Source organism: Macaca mulatta, chromosome 19, assembly GCF_049350105.2.
Source record: "Macaca mulatta isolate MMU2019108-1 chromosome 19, T2T-MMU8v2.0, whole genome shotgun sequence".
NCBI classification, from domain to species: domain Eukaryota; kingdom Metazoa; phylum Chordata; class Mammalia; order Primates; family Cercopithecidae; genus Macaca; species Macaca mulatta.
In genome coordinates this window covers 15,941,567-15,964,983 of record NC_133424.1, presented here as the reverse complement: position 1 = coordinate 15,964,983, position 23,417 = coordinate 15,941,567, and the positions used below count along the sequence as shown (strand labels likewise).

Here is a 23,417-nt window from a genome sequence, read left to right as displayed (position 1 = left end):
GCCGCGCGGGCCGGGCGGGGCGCGGGCCGAGAGGCGGGGCGCGCATTCGCGCGGGCCGGGCCCTCGGGCACCGCTGCGGGACCACAACTCCCGACAGGCTGCGGAGGTGGAGCTTCGCAGCCCGAAAGGCTAGCTGGGACGGTGAGGGCGGACCCTCGTGAATGCCAGCCAATGGGAGCGCGCGGAAGTAGTGACGTGTGCGCCTAGTCTTCCAGTAGTCGACGGCGGAGGTGCGTTGAACGCATGCGTGCTGTGGTCTCCTAGTAAAAGGGGCTGCTGGTGGGCCGCGTTGAAGACATGGACCAGGGCTACGGAGGTTTGTGTAGGCTGCTGGGTGCAGAGTAGGTAGCGAAGGCTGAGTGCGAGCCACGCAGCCGCTGCGCAGACGGCCGCGGGCCGGGCCTTCGTCCGGAGTGTGGTTGCCGCAGCCGGGCCCTGCAGAGAGGCGGCCAGAGCGCGCGCGCGCGCCGCTCATTGGGCTTTGGCGCCGTCGCTCCCGGGGCGCTGCGTGCGGATTGGCCGCCAGGGCCCGAAGAGGCGGGCGGGACTCGGGGTTGGGGCAGACGCCGCGGTGGGCTTCATGGGGGGCGCCTTGGGCTGTGCGGGCCGTTTCTGTCCCTCACCTTCGGCGGGGCCCTTCCGGCCCCCGGCGACCCCGGGGTTTGCACTCCCGGCTTCCTCTTCCGAAGACGCCACAAAATGGCGGCGCTAGGGGGCGGAGCTACAGCGTGGGGTCCTGAGGTCGGGCTCCGGGCGCTGGGTCTGGGGCCACGGGTGGACCGCTGGGGCCGCCTCTCCTGACCTGCCCTAGGCCTTCGGGGCCGGGTGGGGCCTCTGCTGGGCTCCCAAGGCCCAGGGCGCCTGTCCCGGAAGCCGTCGGGCTGCGCGGGGTCGGGCCTTTAATCCCCGGTGCTGCGTATTGAGGCCGAGTGCGGCCGGCGCGGGAGTCAGCCTCGCTGGGCTCCAGCTCTGTAGCCGGCGCGTGCTGGCGTGGGACAGGATGGTGAGGGGCAGATGCTGAGTGTTTGTATAAAGCTGGAAACCTGATTGTGCCCTGGGGCTGGTGACAGATTGGCCATTCTCATGTAGGCAGTGCGTTGCGGTGGCTTGGAGGGGCCAAGGGGTTGTGCAAGAGGGAACGTGTCCTTTCCCCGCTTGGCTTTAGCGCTTGGCCTGCAGTAGGGCCGATTTTCTCGAGCTTCCTGCTCCCCGCCTCTGGAATCAGAGCCTTCTGGGAGCCAAGTTTGCCCACAGGGGATAGTTGGGACACGCTGGGTGGAGCTCGACTGGGTGTAGAGAAGCTAGTGGTCTGATCCTGGCTGCAGGAGCTCAAGAAGTTGTCGATCTTGAGAAGTGGCAGGGCAAAATTATCCTATCACCAGAAATTGCAGAGACAGGAGAGCGGTCGGTCCTGAGGCGGCAGCGTGCGCGGTGTGCTTTGGTGTCTTCCGGGTCCTAGCGAAGGCTCTCCTGGTCTGCCACAGCCTGGGTAGATTTCACCATTCTCTCCTTTCCTTCCCATCAGATCTTTTCTGCCGGTATTGTCTTTTTCAGTCGTAGTTTGGAGAGGTTTTTTAAATCCCCTTTTCCTACCTCCCGAAAACCTTTCAGACACAGTGGAGATAGTTCAGCTTCCCCGATTTCTTGTGTTTCGGGGAGCGTTTTAAGGTTAATAATGCGTGCTGCTTACACTAGAGCTTCACAGGGAAGCGGCCTCTCGAGGTTGGTTACTTGCTGTTAGAATCTGCAGTCTGCCTTTCTGTTGCACGGATGCAAATTTAGAAGGCTTTGCGGTATGACGGAGGGGAAGGCATAGCATAGCAGAGGGCAAAACTCAGCGGTTATGACTGGGTCAAGTCTCGTAACCCATGAGCCTAGCTCCCTTGTCTCTGAATGGCCTTCGGGACAACAGGGTTTGCTGGGTGCTTGCAGTGTATCGGCACACACTAGGCACTTAGCGGCGGGGCTTTTTCTGGTGAGGGAGACATGGGTATGTTCCTGCCTCATCAAAGTGAAGTCATTTAACAGGCATGGTGGCCACCCGCGCGCAGCTGAGTGCTGGGCCCCAGGGACACAGAAATGAAGAGAACACAGTTCCCATCCTCCTTCCTGGAGGGACCAGACAGATCCCATAGTGGGTGGGGGGTGTTGGGAGGGTCGAAGAGTGCAGTCTGATGCCTTAGGGCCAGGCCAAGGCCCTGGGACTTAAAGGTCCAGGGGATCCGTGGAGGGCTTAAAAGTGATAGGAAGTGCGGCTTAGAGAGATGCAGTTTATGTCACCAAATTCCCATGCTCGTTCTCAGTTACAGGGTACTTGTGATAGTAGTCGGAACTGGTTTCCTGGCTGTGTGGTGGGTGGGGGAATGTGTCCTCATGCTGAATGGATTGTCTTGTGTTAGCCTCAGTTGTGGATGGACTCTTGGAGGGGTGAGGTACTTGGCCAAGGTCCCTCTGCAGGCGGAGCTGACCTCCAAGCCCACTTCCCACCCTTCTTTTTCTGCTTTGATCTCAGCCAAGTGGAATGCGATGATGCCGTTAGCCAGCTGTGGGGTGGCTTTTTTGTGTGTTGGGGGGGGTATTCCTTCTTGTAAGGCTGACACTGAACTGTAAGGAGATCCATTTAGGAGTACCCCTAAAAGGACCCGTTCTCTGGTGTGACAAATAGAATCTTAACTCACGGGGTGCTTCTTGCAGGCTATGGGGCATGGAGTGCTGGACCTGCCAACACCCAGGGTAAGTGGGCTCTGCTTTGCGGGTGAGGCGTGGGCTTCCCCTACATTCAAGGCCCTAACATGGCAGAGCTGAACCTGATGGTCACCAGGGTCAAGGGAGGTGGTAGCGGGGGTCAACAAACTTTGTGTAAAGGATCAGATGGTGAATATCTTTGTGGCTTTATGAGCTCCACAGTCTCTGTAGCAGGAAAGCAGTCATAAATGTGTGAAAGAGTGGATGGGACAATGCCAATAGTTACTTATAGACAATATAATTCGAAGATCATAATTTTTGTGTGTTATTAAATCCTCTATTTTGGCAAAATATTTTTATTCTGAGTAAATAGCTAAGGGTATATCCAAGGTGTTTTTTCTCTATAATTAACAGATTTTTAGCACAGCTTTAGATTTAGTAGTAGAGTTTCATAGGCCCACATATCTCTACTCAGGTGTAGTGTCTCTCATTAGTACGATTTTTTTTTTCTTTTGAGACGGAGTCTTGCTCTGTTGCCCAGGCTAGAGTGCAGGAGTGTGATCTCGGCTCACTGCAGCCTCAGTCTCCTGAGTAGCTGGGATTACAGGCACCCACCACCGCGCCCAGCTAATTTTTGTATTTTTAGTAGAGACAGGGTTTCACGATGTTGACCAAGCTGATCTCTTTGAACTCCTGACCTCGTGATCAGCCCTCCTTGGCCTCCCAAAGTGCTGGGATTACAGGTGTGAGCCACCACACCCAGCCTCATTAGTAAGATCTTTCATTAGCTGGGTGAGGCAGCTCATGTCTGTAATCCCAGCAGTTTGGGAGGCTGAGGCAAGAGGCTCACTTGAGCCTGGGAGTTCGAGACCCAAGCTCAAGTGATCCTTTTATCCTAGTAATAAAAAATTAGTAGGGCGTGGCAGTGCGTGCCTGTAATCCCAGCTGCTCAGAAGGCTGAGGTAGAAAGATTGCTTGAGCCCAGGAGGTCAAGGCTGCAGTGAGCTGTGAGCCACTGCACTCCAGCCTGGGTGACAGAGCAAGACCCTGTCTCCAAAAAAAAAAAAAAAAAATCTTGCATTAGTGTGATGCATTTGCTACAATTAATTAGCCAGTGTTTCAGTGTTTATGTGATATTATTCACTATAGCTCATAGTTTTTCTTAATTTGCATAGTCTCTGAGTTTTGACCCAATGTGTCAGTGATATATTTCATGTCAAAATTTGTCATTGAATATACCTTAGAAGCTTTACCCCAACCATTTAAAAACGTAAAATTCACCCTTCGCTGAGGGCAGAGCCTGAGAACACAGGGCTACAGGCAGTGTGCTGGTACTTACTTATGAGCACTGAAATTCGAAAATCACAAGGGCTGTGCCAAGGTGGGCAGTGGGCTCCGTGTGGCCTGACTTTTTGCAGATCCCCACTCTAGAGTCAGGGTCACGATGCTAGGCTTGTTTGGGGGGCCGTTGTGTGCTCTCTGCTGGCAAGGTTTTCTGCTTTCTGCCAGCCCGTGTTCCAGGGCACGAGGGCTTCCTTTGTGTTCTGAGTCTGAGATCTGTCTCTAGCAATATGGGGAGTGGGGCTGCTTTTCGAGCCACCACCCGGTGTTTCAGGGGGAGGCCTTCGAAGTCGCTCGAGGCACATAACGTCCTCTTGCTCGCTTGAGTTGAGGACGTGACTTTGCACCAATGCCTAGCTGTGCAGTTGGCAGCGCCTGCACTCTGGCTTCTGGTGGGAACTGGCCCTTTACGAGGACTCTGCCTGGGGCCTGACCCGGCCAACCTCTTGGGCAGCAGCCCACAGTAGACGAGCTTCCTGGGGAGCGTGCAGCATCCCTTCCCTTGCCCTGACGGGAAGTTGGCCTTGCACGGGAGAAGGCTGGCTTGTGCTCAGCCTAGTGCTCTGTAGGAGTTGAGTGAGCTAAGAACACCCAAGGGTGCCTCCCTGAGCGCTGCAGAGGGAAGCCCTGGCCCTGGGACTGTGGAGGGTGGAGCGGGGTGACAGCTGGGGTGTCAGTGCCTTCGTTCTGCAAACAGGGCTCTTGTGTGTTTTTGTTTCCCCTAAGGTGCATATGGAACTGGTGTGGCCAGCTGGCAAGGTAAGCCCTTCTGTGCCGGGGGGGGGTCTGATCTGAAGGCCAAGTAGGTTCAGCCCATCAGGGAGGTTTGGCGTGGACTTCCTGGCTCTGTTCCTGAGGACACAGTCAGCCCGGGCTGCTGTTGTGAATACGGAGCGGTTGGTGGGCTGGGGCGGCTGCAGACGGCTGTGGTGGGCAGCTTCAGGGAAGCATGATGGGGAGGACTGGGACTGTGCTCTGGCAGCAGCCGGAACTGCTGTTCCCAGACGCAGTCACCCGGCTTAGAATGGGGAACAGGTCCTAGAGTCTGGCACGGAAAACCCACTGCTTGGCCCTGAGGCTGCCCCTTTCTTTGGCCACCTCCTGCTGCCTCTTGGCAGGTCACAGTGCAGTGTGAAATGATGCCAGCAGCACTGGGTCCCACACCCCTTTTCCTTCTCGGTGGCAGTGGGTGCCCCTTCCTGGTTGTGTCCACCATGCTGACTTGGCTCCTCCCCCCATGACAGGTTATGAAAACTACAATTACTATGGCGCCCAGAACACCAGTGTCACCACAGGCGCAACCTACAGCTACGGCCCAGCCTCGTGGGAGGCCACCAAGGCCAACGATGGCGGCCTGGCGGCGGGGGGCCCTGCCGTGCACATGGCCTCTTATGGCCCAGAGCCATGCACCGACAATTCCGACTCCCTCATTGCCAAGATCAACCAGCGTTTGGACATGATGTCCAAGGAAGGAGGCAGGGGCGGGAGCGGCGGCGGTGGGGAGGGCATGCAGGACCGGGAGAGGTGATTATGGACCCAAGCCCTTCCCCTGGGACCCCACACCTCCCCACCTTTGTGCACATGGGAGTGGGCACCCACTCTTGAGGGAGGACCTGTCCTCGCCTCCCTCCTGAGTGTGGCATTGATGAGCTGGGCTCGTGGGGGGCCAGCGGTGTTACAGTAGGACTTCCTTGCTTGTCTTCATGGTGGGGCTTGGGCATGGTTGTTGGCTAACCTCCCCGAGACTCCTTTTTCCTGCATCCTGCTGCTCCTGTGGCCAGGGGCTCTGAGTCCCCCACTCAGCAGTATTCCGGGGGGGTGTTGGTTGGTGTTGGCCATCCAAGCACTTAGGTGGAATGCAGGGTGGTTTGGTTTGCTGTTTTGAATGTAGGGGCGTTGAGGTTATACTGAGGGAGTGTGGCAGTGGGTGACTGGGGTGACTGCCCCTAACAGGCTGTGCTTCTGTTGCAGCTCCTTCCGCTTCCAGCCGTTCGAGTCCTATGACTCCAGGCCCTGCCTGCCCGAGCACAACCCCTACCGCCCCAGCTACAGCTATGACTATGACTTCGACCTGGGGTCCGACCGCAATGGCAGCTTTGGGGGGCAGTACAGTGAATGCCGGGACCCGGCCCGGGAGCGGGGCTCCCTTGATGGCTTCATGCGGGGCCGGGGCCAGGGCCGGTTCCAGGACCGGAGCAACCCTGGTGCCTTCATGCGCAGTGACCCCTTTGTGCCCCCTGCTGCGTCCTCTGAGCCCCTGTCCACGCCATGGAACGAGCTGAACTACGTGGGTGGACGGGGCCTGGGAGGGCCCTCCCCCAGCCGGCCGCCTCCGTCCCTCTTCTCCCAGTCCATGGCTCCCGACTACGGCGTGATGGGCATGCAGGCGGCAGGCGGCTATGACAGCACCATGCCCTACGGATGTGGCCGCTCGCAGCCTCGGATGCGGGATCGGGTAAGCCCTCACAAGGTCCCTTCCAGCTGCCTTCGCTTCTCTTTTTAGCGCTTTATCGAGGTAAAATTTCCCCATCTCAACATTCACTTAAATGTTTTTAAGTGCGCAGTTCGACTTTTAGTTAATTTACAGGATTGTGTAACCATCCCCACCACCACAGTCTAATCTTAGCATTTGTGTCAACTGGAAGAGAAACCTCTGCTCCTTAGTCACCCCCGTCTCCTCCCCCCCAGCCTCCAACAACCACCACTGGTCTCTAGATTTGCATGTTCTAGACATTTTGCACAAATGGAGTCACGAAACGTGCGGCCTTTTGTTCCTGGGTTCTTTCACTCAGCATGATTTTCTTTTTAGTTTCAAATATGTTGTCACTGCTTTTTAAAAGACCTTTTGTGCCTGTGTTGTCTGATCTTACAACCTTGCTCTTTTCTGTGGGGCATCTTCACGGCCCCGGTAAGTAGCTCACGGGGTGTGCTTGTTGTCTGTAGCCCAAGAGGAGAGGGTTTGACCGCTTCGGACCAGATGGCACGGGCAGGAAACGGAAGCAGTTCCAACTTTATGAGGAGCCAGACACCAAACTGGCCCGGCTTGACAGTGAAGGAGATTTCTCCGAAAATGGTATGTCCTGGGGGCCAGGGGGGCCAGGCGGATGTAGGATGGGTCAGCTGCCTGCTGGGGTCTGCCTGCCCCGTCTGTGTCGTGGACACTCGAGGGTGGCATGTTTCACCACCACTGTGGTCAGGGCACACTCACCCTGGACGGCGAGCTTGGGAGGGTGGAAACCAGATGGGACCACTCTCCGGGGACTGACTTTTCCTCTCTTTGTGTCTGGCAGATGACGCAGCTGGTGACTTCCGCTCGGGAGATGAAGAATTCAAGGGTGTAAGTCCACCAGGCAGCCCTTTCGCCTCTAGCGTGGGATTTCTTCTTTCTTTAATCGCCCTTCCTCACAAAGGGGCAGGAGCGGCTGCCGTGGTGGATTTGACTACCTCTGAGTAGATTTAGGACCCTGACTTTTAGCTAGGTTTCTAAAAGTTTTCCACCTTAGCCGGGCGCAGTGGCTCACACCTGTAATCCTAGCACTTAGGGAGGCCCAGGTGGGTGGATCATTTGAGGTCAGGAGTTCAAGACCAGCCTGGCCAACATGGTGAAACCCCATCTCAATTAAAAATACAAAAGTTAGCCAGGAGTGGTGGCATGTGCCTGTAGTCCCTGCTACTCGGGAGGCTGAGGGAGGAGTATCACTTGAACCTGGGAGGTGGAGGTTGCAGTGAGCTGAGATCGCACCACTGCACTACAGCCTGGGCGACAGAGGGAGACTGTCTCAAAAAAAATGTTTTCAACTTAGAGCAAACATTCCCTTTCTGAAAAAAGCTCCCAGTTCCTCTCCCTCGTCTCCAGGCCAGTAAGTGCAGGGACTGTAGGCTGAAGCTTCCAAGCACAGGCTGGAGGCTGATTTGCCGCCAGCTCCATACCAGGTGCTGCTGACCGGTGTCCTCATCCTTCCATCCTCACAACAAGGCACAGGCGGGTAGCATGTGGGGCCAGTTCGTAGCCGGGACCACCCCAAGCTCCTGGGGAGGTGCCTCAGCCACCCCAGTGAAGATTCTGATCCAAGTTGGAGGTGTAGGGCCTGGATGTCCAGCGTGGGAAAGAGGGCCTTCCCAAGTCCTTACAGTCACATAGGCAGGAGACGGTGGCTTTTCAGGTTTTCAGAGTCTCACTTGATTCCAATTTTGCTGGTGTTGAGACTAGGAATCTCTGCAAACCTACTGATTCTTAATTTAACCGTATGTTCACTGCCTAAGGAGTCAGCTCTGTTTAGATTCTCAGTTGAATTTTTTTTATGTATACATGATTTGTTATCAAGACATTGGGTAAATATAGGCCAGGTGCGGTGGCTCACGCCTGTAATCCCAGTATTTTGGGAGGCCGAGGTGGGTGGATCACTACGTCACAAGATCAAGACCATCCCGGCCAATATGGTGAAACCCTGTCTCTACTGAAAATACAAAAATTAGCCGGACGTGGCGGCGTGCACCTGTAGTCCCAGATACTCCGGAGGCTGAGGCAGGAGAATAGCTTCAACCCAGGAGGCAGAGGTTGCAGTGAGCTGAGATCACGTCATTGCACTCCAGCCTGGGAGACAGAGCGAGACTGTCTCAAAAAAAAAAAAAAAAAAAAGAAAAGATATTGTATAAACATAAACAAAAGCTTGGGAAACGTGGTGGAACCTATTTTCTGTCAAGAATGCCGGAACTGGCATCCCCCGAGTGAGACTCCATCTCCCTACAGTTGGTGAACAGGCTCTGTTCATAGAATTGTACGGGTGGGCCTTTGTCACGGGGTAGGCAGTTCTGCAGCTTAGGAGGAGCTGAGAGAGGGTGGGTGAGTGGCTTTCTAGAAAGGTGGTCGTCACAGAATATCTGAAGGCAACTGGGAGTAATAACAGGACACACAGGCCCTGTCCTGAGCCCCAGAGGGTGGTCCTGACACTGTGGCTCATTCTTGGTGGCATAATAACCTAGGTCTGGGGTGGGACCACCCACCAGGCAGTGGCCAGGGACTGGGCTGGGTGTGGAGAGCTGTGGACACACCAGCTCACTGCCGAACTTCGTGTATTCTCTTTTCCAGGAGGATGACTTCTGCGACTCTGGGAAGCAGAGAGGTAGGCGTCACCGTGTCCCTTGCAGCTTTCCTGTGTCTTCCTGGCTGCCCCGCACTTACTGCCCAGCTTCTGAGCAAGCCGGGGCCTGGATGGAGGGGCCCGTGGCTGTGGGGGAAGAGGGGCTGCAGCCACCAGATGGGCCTTGACCGTGGCGATCGGCCGACACTTTGCTTCAAAGTGTCTGGGGCAGCATTTACCGGAAACGGGTCTGGCTGCCTGACCCGATGCAGGCTGCAGTGGGGATGGGGGGCAGCCTTGGGTGTCCACCACAGTTGAAGTTTGTAGGGAAGGAGACACATGAGAGAAGAGGCTCCCAGCCCATCTTCTGTGCCCTGCTCGGCCAGTGCATGTCCCTGAACTGTTTCCTCCAGGGCTTCCTTTTGTCCAGTTCTTTCAGTCACCTGCCCTGGGCCATGCTGTGGACCTCTGTGGTGGGGATACTGGCAGCTGCAGTGCACATTGCTTTGTGCCTGCAAGTGTGTGACAGCAGACAGCTGCGGGGTTGGGAGCACCAGGCCCACTGGGTCTTTGAGAGGCAGGCGCCCTTCAGCAGGTCTCTTCATGTCCAGTGCAGGAGATGAAAGGGTCTGCAGCAACAGCAGACCAGGCTTAAAGCCCCACGGCAGGGCGGCCTGAGGTGCCACGGCCTGGAGCTCACCCTGAAGCCACTTGTTTCTTTACCTGTTCTGTGGGTCTTTCCGTAGCTGGTTACCCCAAGGATCACAGGCTGGCTCCTCAGTGGCCCTGCTCCCGTGCATTCTGAAGGCCCTTGGCTTAGATGCTCCTGCTGTTCAGGCTTAGCCAGCCCTCTGCGGTCCTCCCCCGTGCGACCCGCAGCAGTCCTGTCCGTAGCACGGGGCGCCCCGAGCGCTTAGCGGCACAATGCTAAAGCAAAGGTGACATGTCTGTTGCGCGCAGGTCCTGCTACCTACCCGGGATGACTTTGCTATTAAACAGCAGTCATAGTTTCAGGCAGTGACCTCTTGCCAAAAATCCCACACGCCCTTTTGAGAGGCTTCTGAGCAGCGCACGCCGGTCGCCATCTTCGTGGGACAGTCTCGGGACTGGCATCAGGGGTAGGGGTTACAGTTCAGATGCTTCTCCAACCTTTTTTCAGCGTCCGTCCCTGGCCTCACGCTGGGACGATGGCCGCGTGGCTCTCCGAGGAGCTCCTGTGCTGGCCCCGGGGGACGGACGGGAGGACCAGTCGGTCTCTTCCCAGATTTTTTTTCTAGGATTGCTTCCCACGCAGCCCTGGGAAAGCCCTAGACTGACGGTTTTTGTGAGTGGAAGATAGAGGTCGGGCCAGCAAGGACTGTCAGACCTGCTGAGGCCCTAGTTCAGACGGGGCCGCCAGGACACTCGTCACAGTCCGCCTGGAGGTGGGATAGAGGACGCGGAGCAGCGGCTTCACTTCTTGAGGCCTTCAGCTGCCGCCTCTTCATCCGGGGAGAATTGGCTTCTCCTGTGATATTGGGAGAAGACCCCATTGCAGGGCATGAGATTGGACAAGCAGGATGGGGAGGACAGAGACAGCAGGGGGCTGTGGTGCATATGGGGTGGGCAGGCTGTGTCCCTGGCCCGTCCTGGCCGCCTCAGGCCATGTAGGGAGTGAGGTGACTACTCTGGCCTCGCCACAGGCCCGTGTCCACCAGGAGTCTCTGACGGTGCCTTGGGGCATCCTGGACTCTGCCTCGTGGTGCAGGCAGTGGCAGGGCACAGGGTGTAGTGGCCAAGCCGCAGCCCCCTGACCAGGCCCTGGAGCTCAGCTCCTTTGCAGGCCCCTCAGAGCGTCTCGAAGGGACTTGTCTGTTACAGGAGAGAAGGATGACGAGGACGAGGATGTGAAAAAGAGAAGGGAAAAGCAAAGGAGAAGAGACAGGACGCGGGACCGTGCAGCCGACAGGTGAGGCACGGGCACACACCCCCACAGGAAGAGGTGGACCTGGTGCAGTGGAGGCGCTCCCGAGCTCACCTGTCCTCCCTCCACAATGCTGGGGGCCTGGTAGCCTGACTCCTCTGGCCAAACCAGTGGGAGGCAAAACAGGAAACCGTTGAGAGTGCAGAAAAGGCCATCGCTTGTGCTCCCAGCACACAAGCTACCTGTCTTCTAGGACGGCTGGGATGTTGCTTTGGTGAAGTTAGGTTTCTGTTCTTGCTTAGAGAACTGGTGTTTGACTCGTGTCTGTTTTCCTCTGGAGTCCCAGCCTTACTAGTGGGTCTGTGTGGTCCATAACTGCCCAGCAGGGGGCTCTGTTACTCTCCTGCAGGCCTGAGGGGCAGCCCTGTCTCCTGACCTGGTGTCTGGCATCTCAGTCAGTGTCCTGCGTACACCTTATCTAAATCCAGACCACCCCTGGAGTTTGACATAGCTAGGAGACAGGTAGAGACAGGGTCCTACCATCAAGATTTTGTCCCAGACTAGAAAATGATTGCAAAATGTTGAGCCCAAAGGATGTCAGCATGAGCACACCATGTGCTTGCCCCTCCCTGCCAGGAGTTAAGTGGCTTCCGACTAGAAACTGAAATTACCAGTGATCATGTGATGCTGAGGAATCCTTGACCTTAAGGTTCACATGGGAGAGTGGTTTTTTTTTTCTTTTTTTTGTTCTTGAGATGGAGTCTTGATCTGTTGGCCAGGGTGGAGTGCAATGGTGCAATCTCGGCTCACTGCAACCTCTGCCTCCTGGGTTCAAGCCATTCCGCCTCAGCCTCCTGAGTAGCTGGGATTACAGGCACCCGCCACCATGCCCGGCTAAGTTTTGTATTTTTCATAGAGGCGAGGATTCACTGTGTTGGCAAGGCTGGTCTCAAACTCCTGATCTCAGTGATCTGCCCACCTTGGCCTCCCAAAGTGCTGGGATTACAAGCGTGAGCCGCTGTGCCCAGCCTGGACAGTGATTATTTTGTTCAAAGAAATGCTTAGTAAAAGGGGTGAGATGCAGTGGCTCAGGCCTGTAATTCCAGCACTTTGGAAGACTGAGCCGGCGGCTCGCTTCAGGCCAGGAGTTCAAGACCAGCCTGGTCAGTATGGTGAAACCTGTCTACTAAAACTACAAAAATTAGCCAGGCATGGTGGCAGGTGCCTGTTATTTCAGCTACTACTGTAATCTCAGCTACAAGAACGAAACTCCATCTCAAAAGAAAGAGAAGTGCTTAGCAAAATGAAGCCAGGAACCAAACACGGAACTGTTTCTTCTTAAGCGGTACGGGAACATTGAAACCCTTGTTATTTTAAACAGATAAATGATGGATAGAGTAGATGACTTTTCGTGTCACATGGAAACTGAGATGACTTTTTTTTTAGACTTTAATAATATAATGAAGAGACAGGGGTCTTTCTTTGTTGCTTGGGCTATTGAACTAGCCTCAAGAGATCTTCCTGCCTTGACCTCCCAGAGTACTGGGAGAAGGGCATAGAGGTGACATTTTTTTACTTCCTTTTTGCTTTTTTTTTAATCTTGTATGTTCTTCCAATGAAGAGGTGACTTATTTTTATTTATTTATTTTTTGAGACAGAGCCTCGCTCTGTCGCCCAGGCTGGAGTGCAGTGGCGCGATCTCCACTCACTGCAAGCTCCGCCTCCTGGGTTCGCGCCACTCCATAGGGGGTGTCTGCAGAAGTGGGCGTGTCTTCGTGGTGCTTGTCAGAGGTCAGAAGCTAGGCTTGTGGAGTTGGCAGAGGTGAAGTCCTGAGAGCCACAGGGCCTGTACCCCTACACCAGAAGGGCAGGAGCCTCCAGGACACAGCCAGGGAGGAAGCACCCCAGTGTGGTGGCCTGGGGGTCTGCAGGCTGCTCTCCCTTGCCATGCAGCGTGGTTACTTTTGGGGAGGCTTCGAAAGCCCGCGACAGAGAAGTCTCCCTTTTCATCTGTAGAATTGGTTGTGACATGTCCCTACGTGGAGTCTCATGGGAGAGCTGGTCTTGGGTTTTGTGTTTTGAATTGTGCGAGGTGTTTTGTCTGCACGTAAAATGAGGTTGCCTTGTGTCATCCCAGTGGCTGCAGAGAGAAACTCATCTGAGAAGCTGTGGAGCTAGATGCTGGGCCCCAAGAGCCGCCAGCCAGAGCCTAGGGCGTCCCCAGTTCTGAGCAGTTGCAGCTTTCCGGTATTTTCTCAGGGGCTTTGGGGCCAGACGGGGCTGCAGGGTCAGCAGATTACTATGTGAATCATTTGCCTGAGATACTTGCCAGTCCGTGTTCCCATTCTTCAGCCGGGGAAGTTTGGGTAACTGCCGTTCTGTTGCTCCTTGGGAAGTCAGAACTCTTGGTTCAACAGCGACTTTCCCTAGCTGAGTGCAGTGGCATGCACCTGTAATCCCAGCTACTTCGGAGGCTGAGGCGGGTGGATCACCTGAGGTCAGGAGTTCGAGACCAGCCTGGCCAACATGGTAAAACCCTGTCTCTACTAAAAATACCAAAAAAAAAAAAAAAAATAGGCTGGGTACGGTGGCTCACACCTATAATCCCGGCACTTTGGGAGGCGGAGGCGGGTGGATCACAGGTCAGGAGTTTGAGACCAGCCTAGCCAACATGGTGAAACCCCGTCTCTATAAAAAATACAAAAATTAACTTGATGTGGTGGCGGGCGTCTGTAACCCCAGCTACTCGGGAGGCTGACACAGGAGAATCACTTGAACCCGGGAGGTGGAGGTTGCGGTGAGCTGAGATCGCACCACTGCACTCCAGTCTGGGCGACAGCGAGACTCCATCTCAAAAAATAAAATAAAATAAAAATACAAAAACAATGGCTGGGCGCAGTGGCTCACACCTGTAATCCCAGCACTTTGGGAGGCAGAGGCGGGCGGATCACCAGGTCAGGAGATCGAGACCATCTTGGCTAACACGGTGAAACCCCGTCTCTACTAAAAATACAAAAAATTAGCTGGGCGTAGTGGTAGGCGCCTGTAGTCCCAGCTGCTCAGCAGGAGAATGGCGTGAACCTGGGAGGTGAAGCTTGCAGTGAGCTGAGATCATGCCACTGCACTCCAGCCTGGGTGACAGAGCGAGACTCCATCTCAAAAAAAAAAAAAAAGCCAGGCTTGGTGGTGGGGGCCTGTAATCCCAGCTACTCAACTCAGGAGGCTGAAGCAGGAGAATTGCTTGAACCCAGGAGGTAGAGGTTACAGTGAGCTGAGATTGCGCCGTTGCACTCCAGCCTGGGCAACAAGAGTGAAACTCAGTCTCAAAAAAAAAGAAAAAGATTCCTGAAAATCCTGATTCTATTTCAGCTCTCCCCAGAGGTGAGCTGATGCTCCCTGCTTCACTCCCCTCCTTGTTTTCCTTCCCCAGAATTCAGTTTGCTTGTTCTGTGTGCAAGTTCCGTAGCTTTGACGATGAGGAGATCCAGAAGCATCTGCAAAGCAAATTCCACAAAGAGACACTGCGGTTCATAAGCACCAAGCTGCCTGACAAGACAGTGGAGTTCCTGCAGGTAAAGGACAGCTGGGTCCCGTCACCTCATCTTCCATCGATCCGGCAGGTGCCGGATCCCTTGAAGGACAAAGGGAAATCAGACGCCATACTTGGCCAAGGTTTCCTTTCCAGATAGAGCAGCTGTGTAAGTCCCCGAGTCACGGGGACAACCGAGAGCTCCGGCCATAGTGCTGTGCTGAGCATGGAACTGCTCTGATAGCTGCCTGTCTAGCCCTGGCAGCTGAGAAATGTCCACACATGCCAGCCTCTCATTTTACTTTATGCCATCTCCAACCCTACCTAGGAATACATTGTAAACAGAAATAAGAAAATTGAGAAGCGGCGTCAGGAATTGATGGAGAAAGAAACTGCGAAACCAAAACCAGATCCTTTCAAAGGTGAGTTGTGATCCCAGGATGCGTGCCGTCCTGGATGGTAGTAAGGCATGTGACGGGACCCGTAAAACGTGGCGCGAGGCTGGGCGTGGCGGATCACGAGGTCAGGAGATCCAGACCATCCTGGAAACCCCATCTCTACTAAAAGATAGAAAAAAGTAGCTGGATGTGGTGGCAGGCGCCTGTTATCCCAGCTACTTGGGAGGCTGAGGCAGGAGAATGGCGTGAACCCCGGAGGCGGAGCTTGCAGTGAGCCAAGATTGCACCACTGCACTCCAGTCTGGGCGACAGAGTGAGACTCCATCTCAAAAAATAAAATAAAAATACAAAAACAATGGCTGGGCGCGGCGGCTCACGCCTGTAATCCCAGCACTTTGGGAGGCCGAGGCAGGTGGCTTACAAGGTCAGGAGGTCGAGACCATCCTAGCTAACACGGTGAAACCATCTCTACTAAAACACATACAAAAAATTAGCCGGGTGTGGTGGCAGGTGCCTGTAGTCCCAGCTACTCGGGAGGCTGAGAGGCAGGAGAATGGCGTGAACCCGGGAGGCGGAGCTTGCAGTGAGCTGAGATCGCGCCACTGCACTCCAGCCTGGGCGACAGAGTGAGACTCCATCTCAAAAACAAAAAAAAGCAATGTGGCGCAAAGCCAGCTCAAGGTGGCTGAGAAGGTGATGGTGAGACCTGTGGGAAGAGCGCTCAGCAGCAGTGGAAAGAAAGAAACCTTCGGATGTGGCCTTGCATAGATCGTAGCTTATATCCTGACGTTAAGCACGTCCGTGTCTTTTCCTCGTTGGTTTGAAAAGAAAGGACCAGGAGAAACAGAAAAGCTGAAGTGTGCAGAATTCCCAGCTATAGAGGCCGATGTGCTAGCCCATACTCCCCATAGAAAGGCAGGCTATGCCCTTCTGACTCCTTAGAGTTGCAGGGAGAAAACGTGGGCCCTGTTGGGGAGTGGGAGGAAAGAATCACTTGCTGTCCCAGATCCTAAAAGACATGCGTTTCCTCGCAGGGATTGGCCAGGAGCACTTCTTCAAGAAGATCGAGGCTGCTCACTGCCTGGCCTGCGACATGCTAATTCCTGCACAGCCACAGCTCCTCCAGCGGCACCTGCACTCCGTGGACCACAATCACAACCGCAGGGTGAGTCTTCCTCCCACACTGCCTGGGGTGCGCGTTGCAGGGCTGCGGCTCAGAGCCTCCTGTGTCTTATGGGGAATAACATCTTTAGGGGCCCTTGCTGTGTTTCAAGTCTGTCACTTCCATCGATGAGTCGTAGGATTCATCTCAGTTTTTATAAAAATATGAGAAAATGTGTTGCTTAGACTCAATTAAATGCAGTAGCTACGATTCTCCTGATAGCATTTCCACATAGGTCAGTTTCCCAGTAGCTGAAGGCCTGGGGGCTTCTGTAAGCTGAGACCAAAGGGCCATTGAGAGCCGAGTGGCCCAGGGGACTTGGACTAAAGGACTGGTTCTGTCCTTACCTACCTGATGGGGCTTCAGGCTAAATGTTGAGCCCAGGGGTCACATGTTAAAGATTCTGGAAAAATACCTTCTTTTGTAAGGAGTCAGATCATAAGTATTTTTAGCATTGCGGACCATAGAGGCCCTATCCAGTGACACAGCTGTACCTGCTGTCAGTGCAGAAAAGCAGACAGTGAAGAGTGCCTGTGGCTGCGTTTGCTCTGCAGCCTGTCACTTCCTGGCCCTGGGTTAGCAGCTCTCTCCTTAGTTTACTCAGCTATTAAATGGGGAGGTCAAAAGCTGCCCACCCATCTCACAGTACTGTGTTTTGGTTTTGATTATGGTTTTTTGGTTTTTGTTTGTTTGTTTGTTTGTTTGATGGAGTTTCACTCTTGTTGCCCAGGTTGGCGTGCAGTGGTGCGATCTCAGGTCACTGCAACTTCCGCCTCCCAGGTTAAGCAATTCTTCAGCCTCAGCCTCCAAAGTAGCTGGGATTACAGGTGCCCACCACAACGTCCGGCTAATTTTTTGTATTTTTAGTAGAGATGGGGTTTCACCATGTTGGCCAGGCTCGTCTTGAACTCCTGACCTCAGGTCATTCACCCGCCTCAGCCTCCCAAAGTGCTGGGATTACAGGTGTGAGCCACTGCGCCCAGCCCCAGTACTGTTAAAGATAAGCTGAAAAGCAGTATACAAACAAGGGACCATTGTGCTGAAGGCGTGAGCTGCCACACCCAGCATAGTCATACTTTTGTTGAACTTATGAAATCAGTGTAACCCCAAAAACTGAAAAGAAAGAGCTTGCCCTTTTCCTCCACTGAGCCCACACCGCCTTTCATTTGTGAACACTCTTGTTTCACCCCCGATTCTGCATGTGCTACTTGGGTATCAGTGGCGCATCTTTGCGTTTATCTCTTAAGATTGTCCAGCTTTTCCAGTTTGTTAGTCTTGGTTGCACAGTCTCTCTGGAGCCTTCTTTCGATTCGTGGAGCCTGGTGTTTTGAGATTTGCCTCTCTGCATAGGGCTGATCTCAGGATGGCGCGGCGGAGCCTGACTGGTTTGTTCTCTTGCTTATCCTTACCATTTTTAAAAGATCACATTTGGTGCCCTTTGCAGTTGGCTGCTGAACAGTTCAAGAAAACCAGTCTCCACGTGGCGAAGAGTGTTTTGAACAACAGACACATAGTGAAGATGCTGGAGAAATACCTCAAGGTTCGTGCTTGCGAGTACCACAGACAGGAAAAGCTTTTGAAAGGGAAGACGAACCCCACGAGCAGGGAGTTGAATCCAGAGTGCAGCGTTCAGCATTTCTGAGTCTTTTGACCAGTTGAGGGACACTGGAGTACGTCAGGCTCCGGAACGTGACAACTGGGATTTCCAGTCAGTCACTGCTTGCCTGGGGACTCTGGGGATGTGGTGCAGCTTGAAAATCCTGATTGTTTAGCCTTAAAATTCTGAGCAAATGATTTTTAGGTGCTTTAGAAAAACCCAAGGTTAGCCCTACTCGGGAAGCTGGGATGGGAGGATTGCTTGAGCCCAGGAATTTGAGGCTACAGTGAGTGATGGTGGTACCACTGCACTTCAGCCTGGGTAACATAGCAAGACCTGGTCTTTAAAATAAAGGAAAGCAGAGAACTGGGAGTTATGGCTCATGCCTGTAACCCCAGTAGCTTGGGAGGCTGAGGCAGGAGGATCCCTGAGCCCAGGAGTTAGAGGAGTTACGATTGTGCCACTGCACTCCAGCCCAGGTGACAGAGCGAGACCCCATCTCAAAAAAAATATCCAAGGTAGATGATAATTTTCCAGAAGAGAAGCTAAAAAGAGGTTTCACTGATAGAGCCAGTGGACAGTGAGGTTGAAGGTGAAAGAGGTTGAAGGTGAGGGGTAGTGAGGAACCAGAGCCTTCATGCTGGGAGCAGCATATAAAAGTCCCAAAGTGGGTGCTCATGGAGAGAAGGCTGGTTGGAAGAGCTCCCAGTTCTTTCTTGTGAAACCCATTTTGCTCAGTGTTCATCCCAGTACTTCGGCAAGGCCTGTTTGCCCTCCTCTCAGTTACTAAACACTTCCATATTGGACAGTTCCATCCATTAAAGGCACAGAATCTAAATAACCAATTTAAGAAACATGACTGGGCTGGGCGTGGTGGCTCACACCTGTAATCCCAGTACTTTGGGAGGCTGAGGTGGGCAGATCACTTTGAGCTCAGGAGTTCGAGATCAGCCTGGACAACATGGTGAAACCCTGTCTGTACAAAAAATACATAAATTAGTCAGGCACGGTGGCCCATGCCTGTGGTCCCCGCTACTCAGGGGGCAGAGGTTGCAGTGAGCCAAGATCGTGCCACTACACTCCAGCCTGGATGACAGAGTAAGACCCTGTCTCAAAAAAAAAAAAAAAGAGGGAAGAAACATAACTCACGATTTTACCTTTGTAGCTGAAGCAAGGTAAAAGTTTCTAGAGTCAAGTGTGGGCTCAGGCTTCTAAGCATCTTTTTTTTTTTTTTTTTTTTTTTTGAGTCAGGGTCTTGTTCTCTTAACAGGCTGGAGCGTAGTGGTGGGACGATAGCTCACTGCAGCCTCGCATTCCTGAGCTCAAGAGATCCTCCCCACTCAGTCTCCCAGGTAGCTGGGACTGCAGTACTACACCACCACACCTGGCTAATTTTTTTTTTTTTTTTTTTGAGATGGAGTCTTGCTCTACCGCCCAGGCTGGAGTGCAGTGGTGCAACCTCTACCACCTGGGTTCACGCCATTCTCCTGCCTCAGCCTCCTGAGTAGCTGGGACTACAGGCGCCCACCACCACTCCTGGCCAATTTTTTGTAGTTTTGATAGAGATGGGATTTCACCATGTTAGGATGGTCTCGATCTCCTGACCTCGTGATTCACCCGCCTCGGCCTCCCAAAGTGCTGGGATTACAGGCGTGAGCCGCTGCGCCTGGCCTCACACCGGCTAATTTTTAAGACACTCTTGCACTGTTGCCCATGCTGGTCTGGCCTCAAGTGATCCTCCCGCCTTGACCTCCCAAATTGCTGGGGTTACAGGCATGAGTGCCTTGCCCTAAGCATCATATTTTAAAACATGTTTCCTAATCTGGTAATGATAACTTTTAGTTCGCTTGTTTTAGACTATAGATAGTTTTTTAGCATATAGTTAGGAGAATTTTGACTTCTGAGGGAGTCAGACTTGATTTGAATCTTCATTCTGATGTGTAGTAGTTTTGTTACCTCTGGCAAGTTACTGATCTTTGAAGCTCAGTTCCTTTTCTGGAAAATGGGGATTTATCTCAAGGCTATGGGCACAAATGACACTTAAAAAAAATTTTTTTTTTTGGCCAGGCGTGGTGGCTCACGCCTGTAATCCCAGCACTTTGGGAGGCCGAGATGGGCGGATCACGAGGTCAGGAGATCGAGACCATCCTGACTAACACAGTGAAACCCCGTCTCTACTAAAAAATACAAAAAACTAGCCGGGCGAGGTGGCGGGCGCCTGTAGTCCCAGCCACACAGGAGGCTGAGGCAGGAGAATGGCGTGAACCTGGGAGGCGGAGCTTGCAGTGAGTGGAGATCACGCCACCGCACTCCAGCCTGGGAGACAGAGTGAGACTCCATCTCAAAAAAAAAAAAAAAAAATTTTTTTTTTTGTTCTGCAACCTCTGCCTCCTGGGTTCAAGCAATTCTCATGCCTCTGCCGCCTGAGTAGCTAGGATTACAGGCATGTGCCACCATGCACGGCTAATTTTTGTATATTTTGTACAGCCGGGGTTTCACCATGTTGCCCAGGCTGGTCTCGAACTCCTGAGCTCAAGCAGTCCTCCGGCCCCAGCCTCCCAAAGTGCTAGGATTACAGATTACAGACATGAGCCACTGCACCTTAATGACACTAAAAAATTATGTAGTGTTAACTTCTGTTACATGCCGTTTTTTTAAAAACATCAAGTTAAGACTGGGCGCGGTGGCTCACGCCTGTAATTTCAGCACTTTGGAAGGCCGAGGTGGGCAGATTATGAAGTCAGGAGGTCAAGACCATCCTGGCTAACACGGGAAACCCTGTCTCTACTAAAAATACAAAAAATTAAGTGGGCGAGGTGGCAGGCGCCTTGAGCTACTCAGGAGGCTGAGGCAGGAGAATGGCGTGAACCCGGGAGGCGGAGGTTGCAGTGAGCTGAGATCGCGCCACTGCACTCCAGCCTGGGCGACAGAGGGAGACTCCCATCTCAAAAAAAAAAAAAAAAAAAAAAAAGCATCAGGTTAAGAAATCCTAGGTCTTGTGAACTTTTCCTCACTGTTACATGCTTGATTAAAAACTGCAGGCTGGGCACGGTGGCTCACACCTGTAATCCCAGCACTTTGGGAGGCTGAGGCAGGCAGATCACCTGAGGTTGGAGTTCCAGACCAGCCTGACCAACATAGAGAAACACCATCTCCACTAAAAATACAAAATTAGCCGGGTGTGGTGGTGCATGCCTGTAATCCCAGCTACTTGGGAGGCTGAGGCTGGAGAATCACTGGAGGCGGAGGCTGTGGTGAACCGAGATCACACCACGGCAGTCCAGCCTGGGTGACAATGAGATTCCGTCTCAAAAAAACAAATTGCAGAATATCTGGGAACACTTTTCTGAATCTGTAGGCTCTGAGAACATGTAGGATTCACTCCTGTGGTGTAACTTACAGAAGTGTTTCATTGTGGACTCTGCTGGTTCTGGAAAGCTGACATCCCAGCAATCATGGGCCTCCTGAGCTCTGCTTAGACCACACTGACCTGTGTTTCCTCTTTGGCCAGGGTGAGGACCCCTTCACCAGTGAAACCGTTGATCCAGAAATGGAAGGAGATGACAATTTAGGAGGTGAGGATAAGAAAGAGACACCTGAGGAGGTGGCTGCGGACGTCTTAGCCGAGGTGATTACAGCAGCAGTGAGGGCTGTAGATGGGGAAGGAGCGCCTGCTACAGAGAGCAACGGGGAGCCAGCTGAGGGCGAAGGCCCCATGGACACAGCGGAGGCCAGTAGTGATTCTCAAGCTGAACAGCTGCTGGAAGAGCAGGTGCCCTGCGGAACGGCACCTGAGAAGGGTGTCCACAAGGCCAGAAGTGAGGCTGCAGAGGCTGGAAATGGCACCGAGACAATGGGAGCAGAGGCAGAAAGTGCCCAAACCAGAGCTGCTCCTGCTCCAGCTGCCACGGATGCCGAAGTGGAACAAACTGATGCAGAGTCCAAAGATGCTATTCCCACAGAATGATGCTCATTTCCCTGTGCCAGGGAAGGCACTGGGATGATGGAGGTGTTGCTCCTTCTCCCTTGGTTTATAAGCAGTACAAGGGCGTGTGCTCCTGGAATATGCTGTAAACTAATTTTGGTGAAGAGACCCAGCCATTTCCTCCTGAGCAGTGCCTCTCACGGCTTGTCTTGTGCAGTCGTGTGGCTTCTTGCCCAGGTTTGAAAGAAGTACATTGTCCTTAGCAGCTGTAACATATCTCTTGACACTGCACTTGGAAATAATAAAGGTTGGGTGATTATATCTTGATGATACATTACTTGTTCAATATAGCCACTGATGGAATGCCTCTTTTTTTGTTTTATTTTTTTCCTTATTTTATCTTTTTTGGTTGGGAACAGCTCAACACTAGGAATGTATCTTGCTCTATAGAGGATTTTTGTTTGTTTCAAGCTTCAGCCTTTAATCTATACCTCTGTAGTGCACCATATGGTGTGTGACTTTCACAGGACTCGGCAGCACCTGGTTCACATGTGGCACCACGTCACATCCACACGCTCTCAAAGGCCGGAAGAATCTGACCGACCTACGCCACTGGAAACATACCCACCTCAGCCTCAAGAACCAGACTGTGCAGAGGGCATTGCGCCCCAATCTTTAGTCCTTGCTGAATCATTTCTCTAATATTTTACCTCATTTGTGTTCCACCTCTAGATTACTTCAGTTTTTTTTTCCTTTAAAATTGGTTACTGCCACTCAAATGTATTTACAGAGAAAATTTGGCCAGACTCAGTGGTGCATGCCAATAATCCCAGCACTTTGGGAGCTGAGGCGGGAGCATAGCTTAAGCCCAGGAATTCAAGACCAACCTGGACAACATAGCAAGACCCCATCTCTTAAAAAAAAAAAAGGAAACTTGATGTGATTCCCATAGATGGAATAATCCAGCATAAGTTGCCATAGATAGAAGCTATCGGTAAAAAAAAAAAAAAAAAAAAACGATAATATAATGAAGTACATGTTTCATTTTAGAGAAATAACTATTACTTTAGACCTTTCCGAATCTGAGAAAGGGAGGCTAGCATGTGTTCAAGGTTAGCACACAACAGTTAGAATTTCCTCAAATCAGAAGAATTGGAAGATACCCCCCCTTTTGAAATGGCCCTGCTGTGTCGGTTTCCCTGTGGCCTTGTGAACTGTATACATCTCACATGTTGGGAAACGCCACTGGGAAGTCACTAGGAGGCAGTAAAATTTTTGCTGAGCCTCTGCTGTATACCAGGGGCTAACTCACCATGCACATTCTAGGAACTGGGCCCTGCTCATGAGGAGCCTTAGTGGAGATTCCAGGTGAATATTTATTAAAAAGTCAACAATAGAACTGAAAATGGAAATAAACTGCTTGATAAGACGACGGTGCCTCTGGGTCATTTCTGCTCAGCATCCGTTCATGTTGCGTAGATGCGTCTTAATCACAGGTTGAGCCTGCTCTTTAAGCTTGTTATCTTAAGGCAAAAATGTTGGTAGCATTGAACATCAGTAGTGGAAAAAAACATCACTAGTGGAACTGCTTTATTTCCTTAATTTTCTTTTTTTCCTTTTTTTTTTTTTAATTTGAGACAGAGTCTCACTCTGTTGCCCAGGCTGGAGTGCAGTGGCGTGATCTTGGCTCACTGCAACCTCCGCCTCCTAGATTACAGGCTTGAGCTACTGCACCTGGCCCCCCGCCCCTTTTTTTCCTTCTTCTAAAACTCCAAGACCCGGCCAGGCATGGTAGC

At 52.8% G+C, this 23,417-nt stretch overlaps 1 protein-coding gene and 1 long non-coding RNA gene across 24 annotated transcripts in view; one reads left to right on the top strand and one right to left on the bottom strand.

Moving 5' to 3' along the window:
- LOC144336816 (uncharacterized) overlaps positions 1 to 23,417 on the bottom strand; it is a 177,521-nt gene that overhangs the window by 10,648 nt on the left and 143,456 nt on the right. The window lies entirely within an intron of this gene.
- On the top strand, positions 244 to 21,942 carry AKAP8 (A-kinase anchoring protein 8). 23 transcript variants are annotated; one of them, XM_028838955.2, is made up of 14 exons: positions 244 to 316; positions 2,695 to 2,733; positions 4,753 to 4,785; positions 5,271 to 5,501; positions 5,998 to 6,481; positions 6,970 to 7,099; positions 7,317 to 7,363; positions 9,116 to 9,149; positions 10,968 to 11,055; positions 14,441 to 14,582; positions 14,868 to 14,961; positions 15,972 to 16,102; positions 17,544 to 17,639; positions 21,208 to 21,942. In XM_028838955.2, exons 4-14 carry the CDS (start codon positions 5,431 to 5,433, stop codon positions 21,661 to 21,663), a joined length of 1,773 nt encoding a protein of 590 aa, XP_028694788.2. In that variant the 5' UTR covers positions 244 to 316; positions 2,695 to 2,733; positions 4,753 to 4,785; positions 5,271 to 5,430; the 3' UTR covers positions 21,664 to 21,942. The 23 variants fall into 23 exon arrangements, with proteins under 23 accessions (XP_028694788.2, XP_014978668.2, XP_077834230.1 ...); XM_015123182.3 differs by having other exon boundaries at positions 5,271 to 5,550; XM_077978104.1 differs by having other exon boundaries at positions 5,271 to 5,550; positions 5,998 to 6,496.

What these genes read in the sequence shown, in the direction of transcription:
- AKAP8 (XM_077978104.1), top strand. An exon ending in CGGGACCGTGCAGCCGACAG is followed by an intron (nt 11,056 to 14,440) that starts GTGAGGCACGGG and finishes TTCCTTCCCCAG; the next exon opens with AATTCAGTTTGCTTGTTCTG. An exon ending in TGCTGGAGAAATACCTCAAG is followed by an intron (nt 17,640 to 21,207) that starts GTTCGTGCTTGC and finishes CTCTTTGGCCAG; the next exon opens with GGTGAGGACCCCTTCACCAG.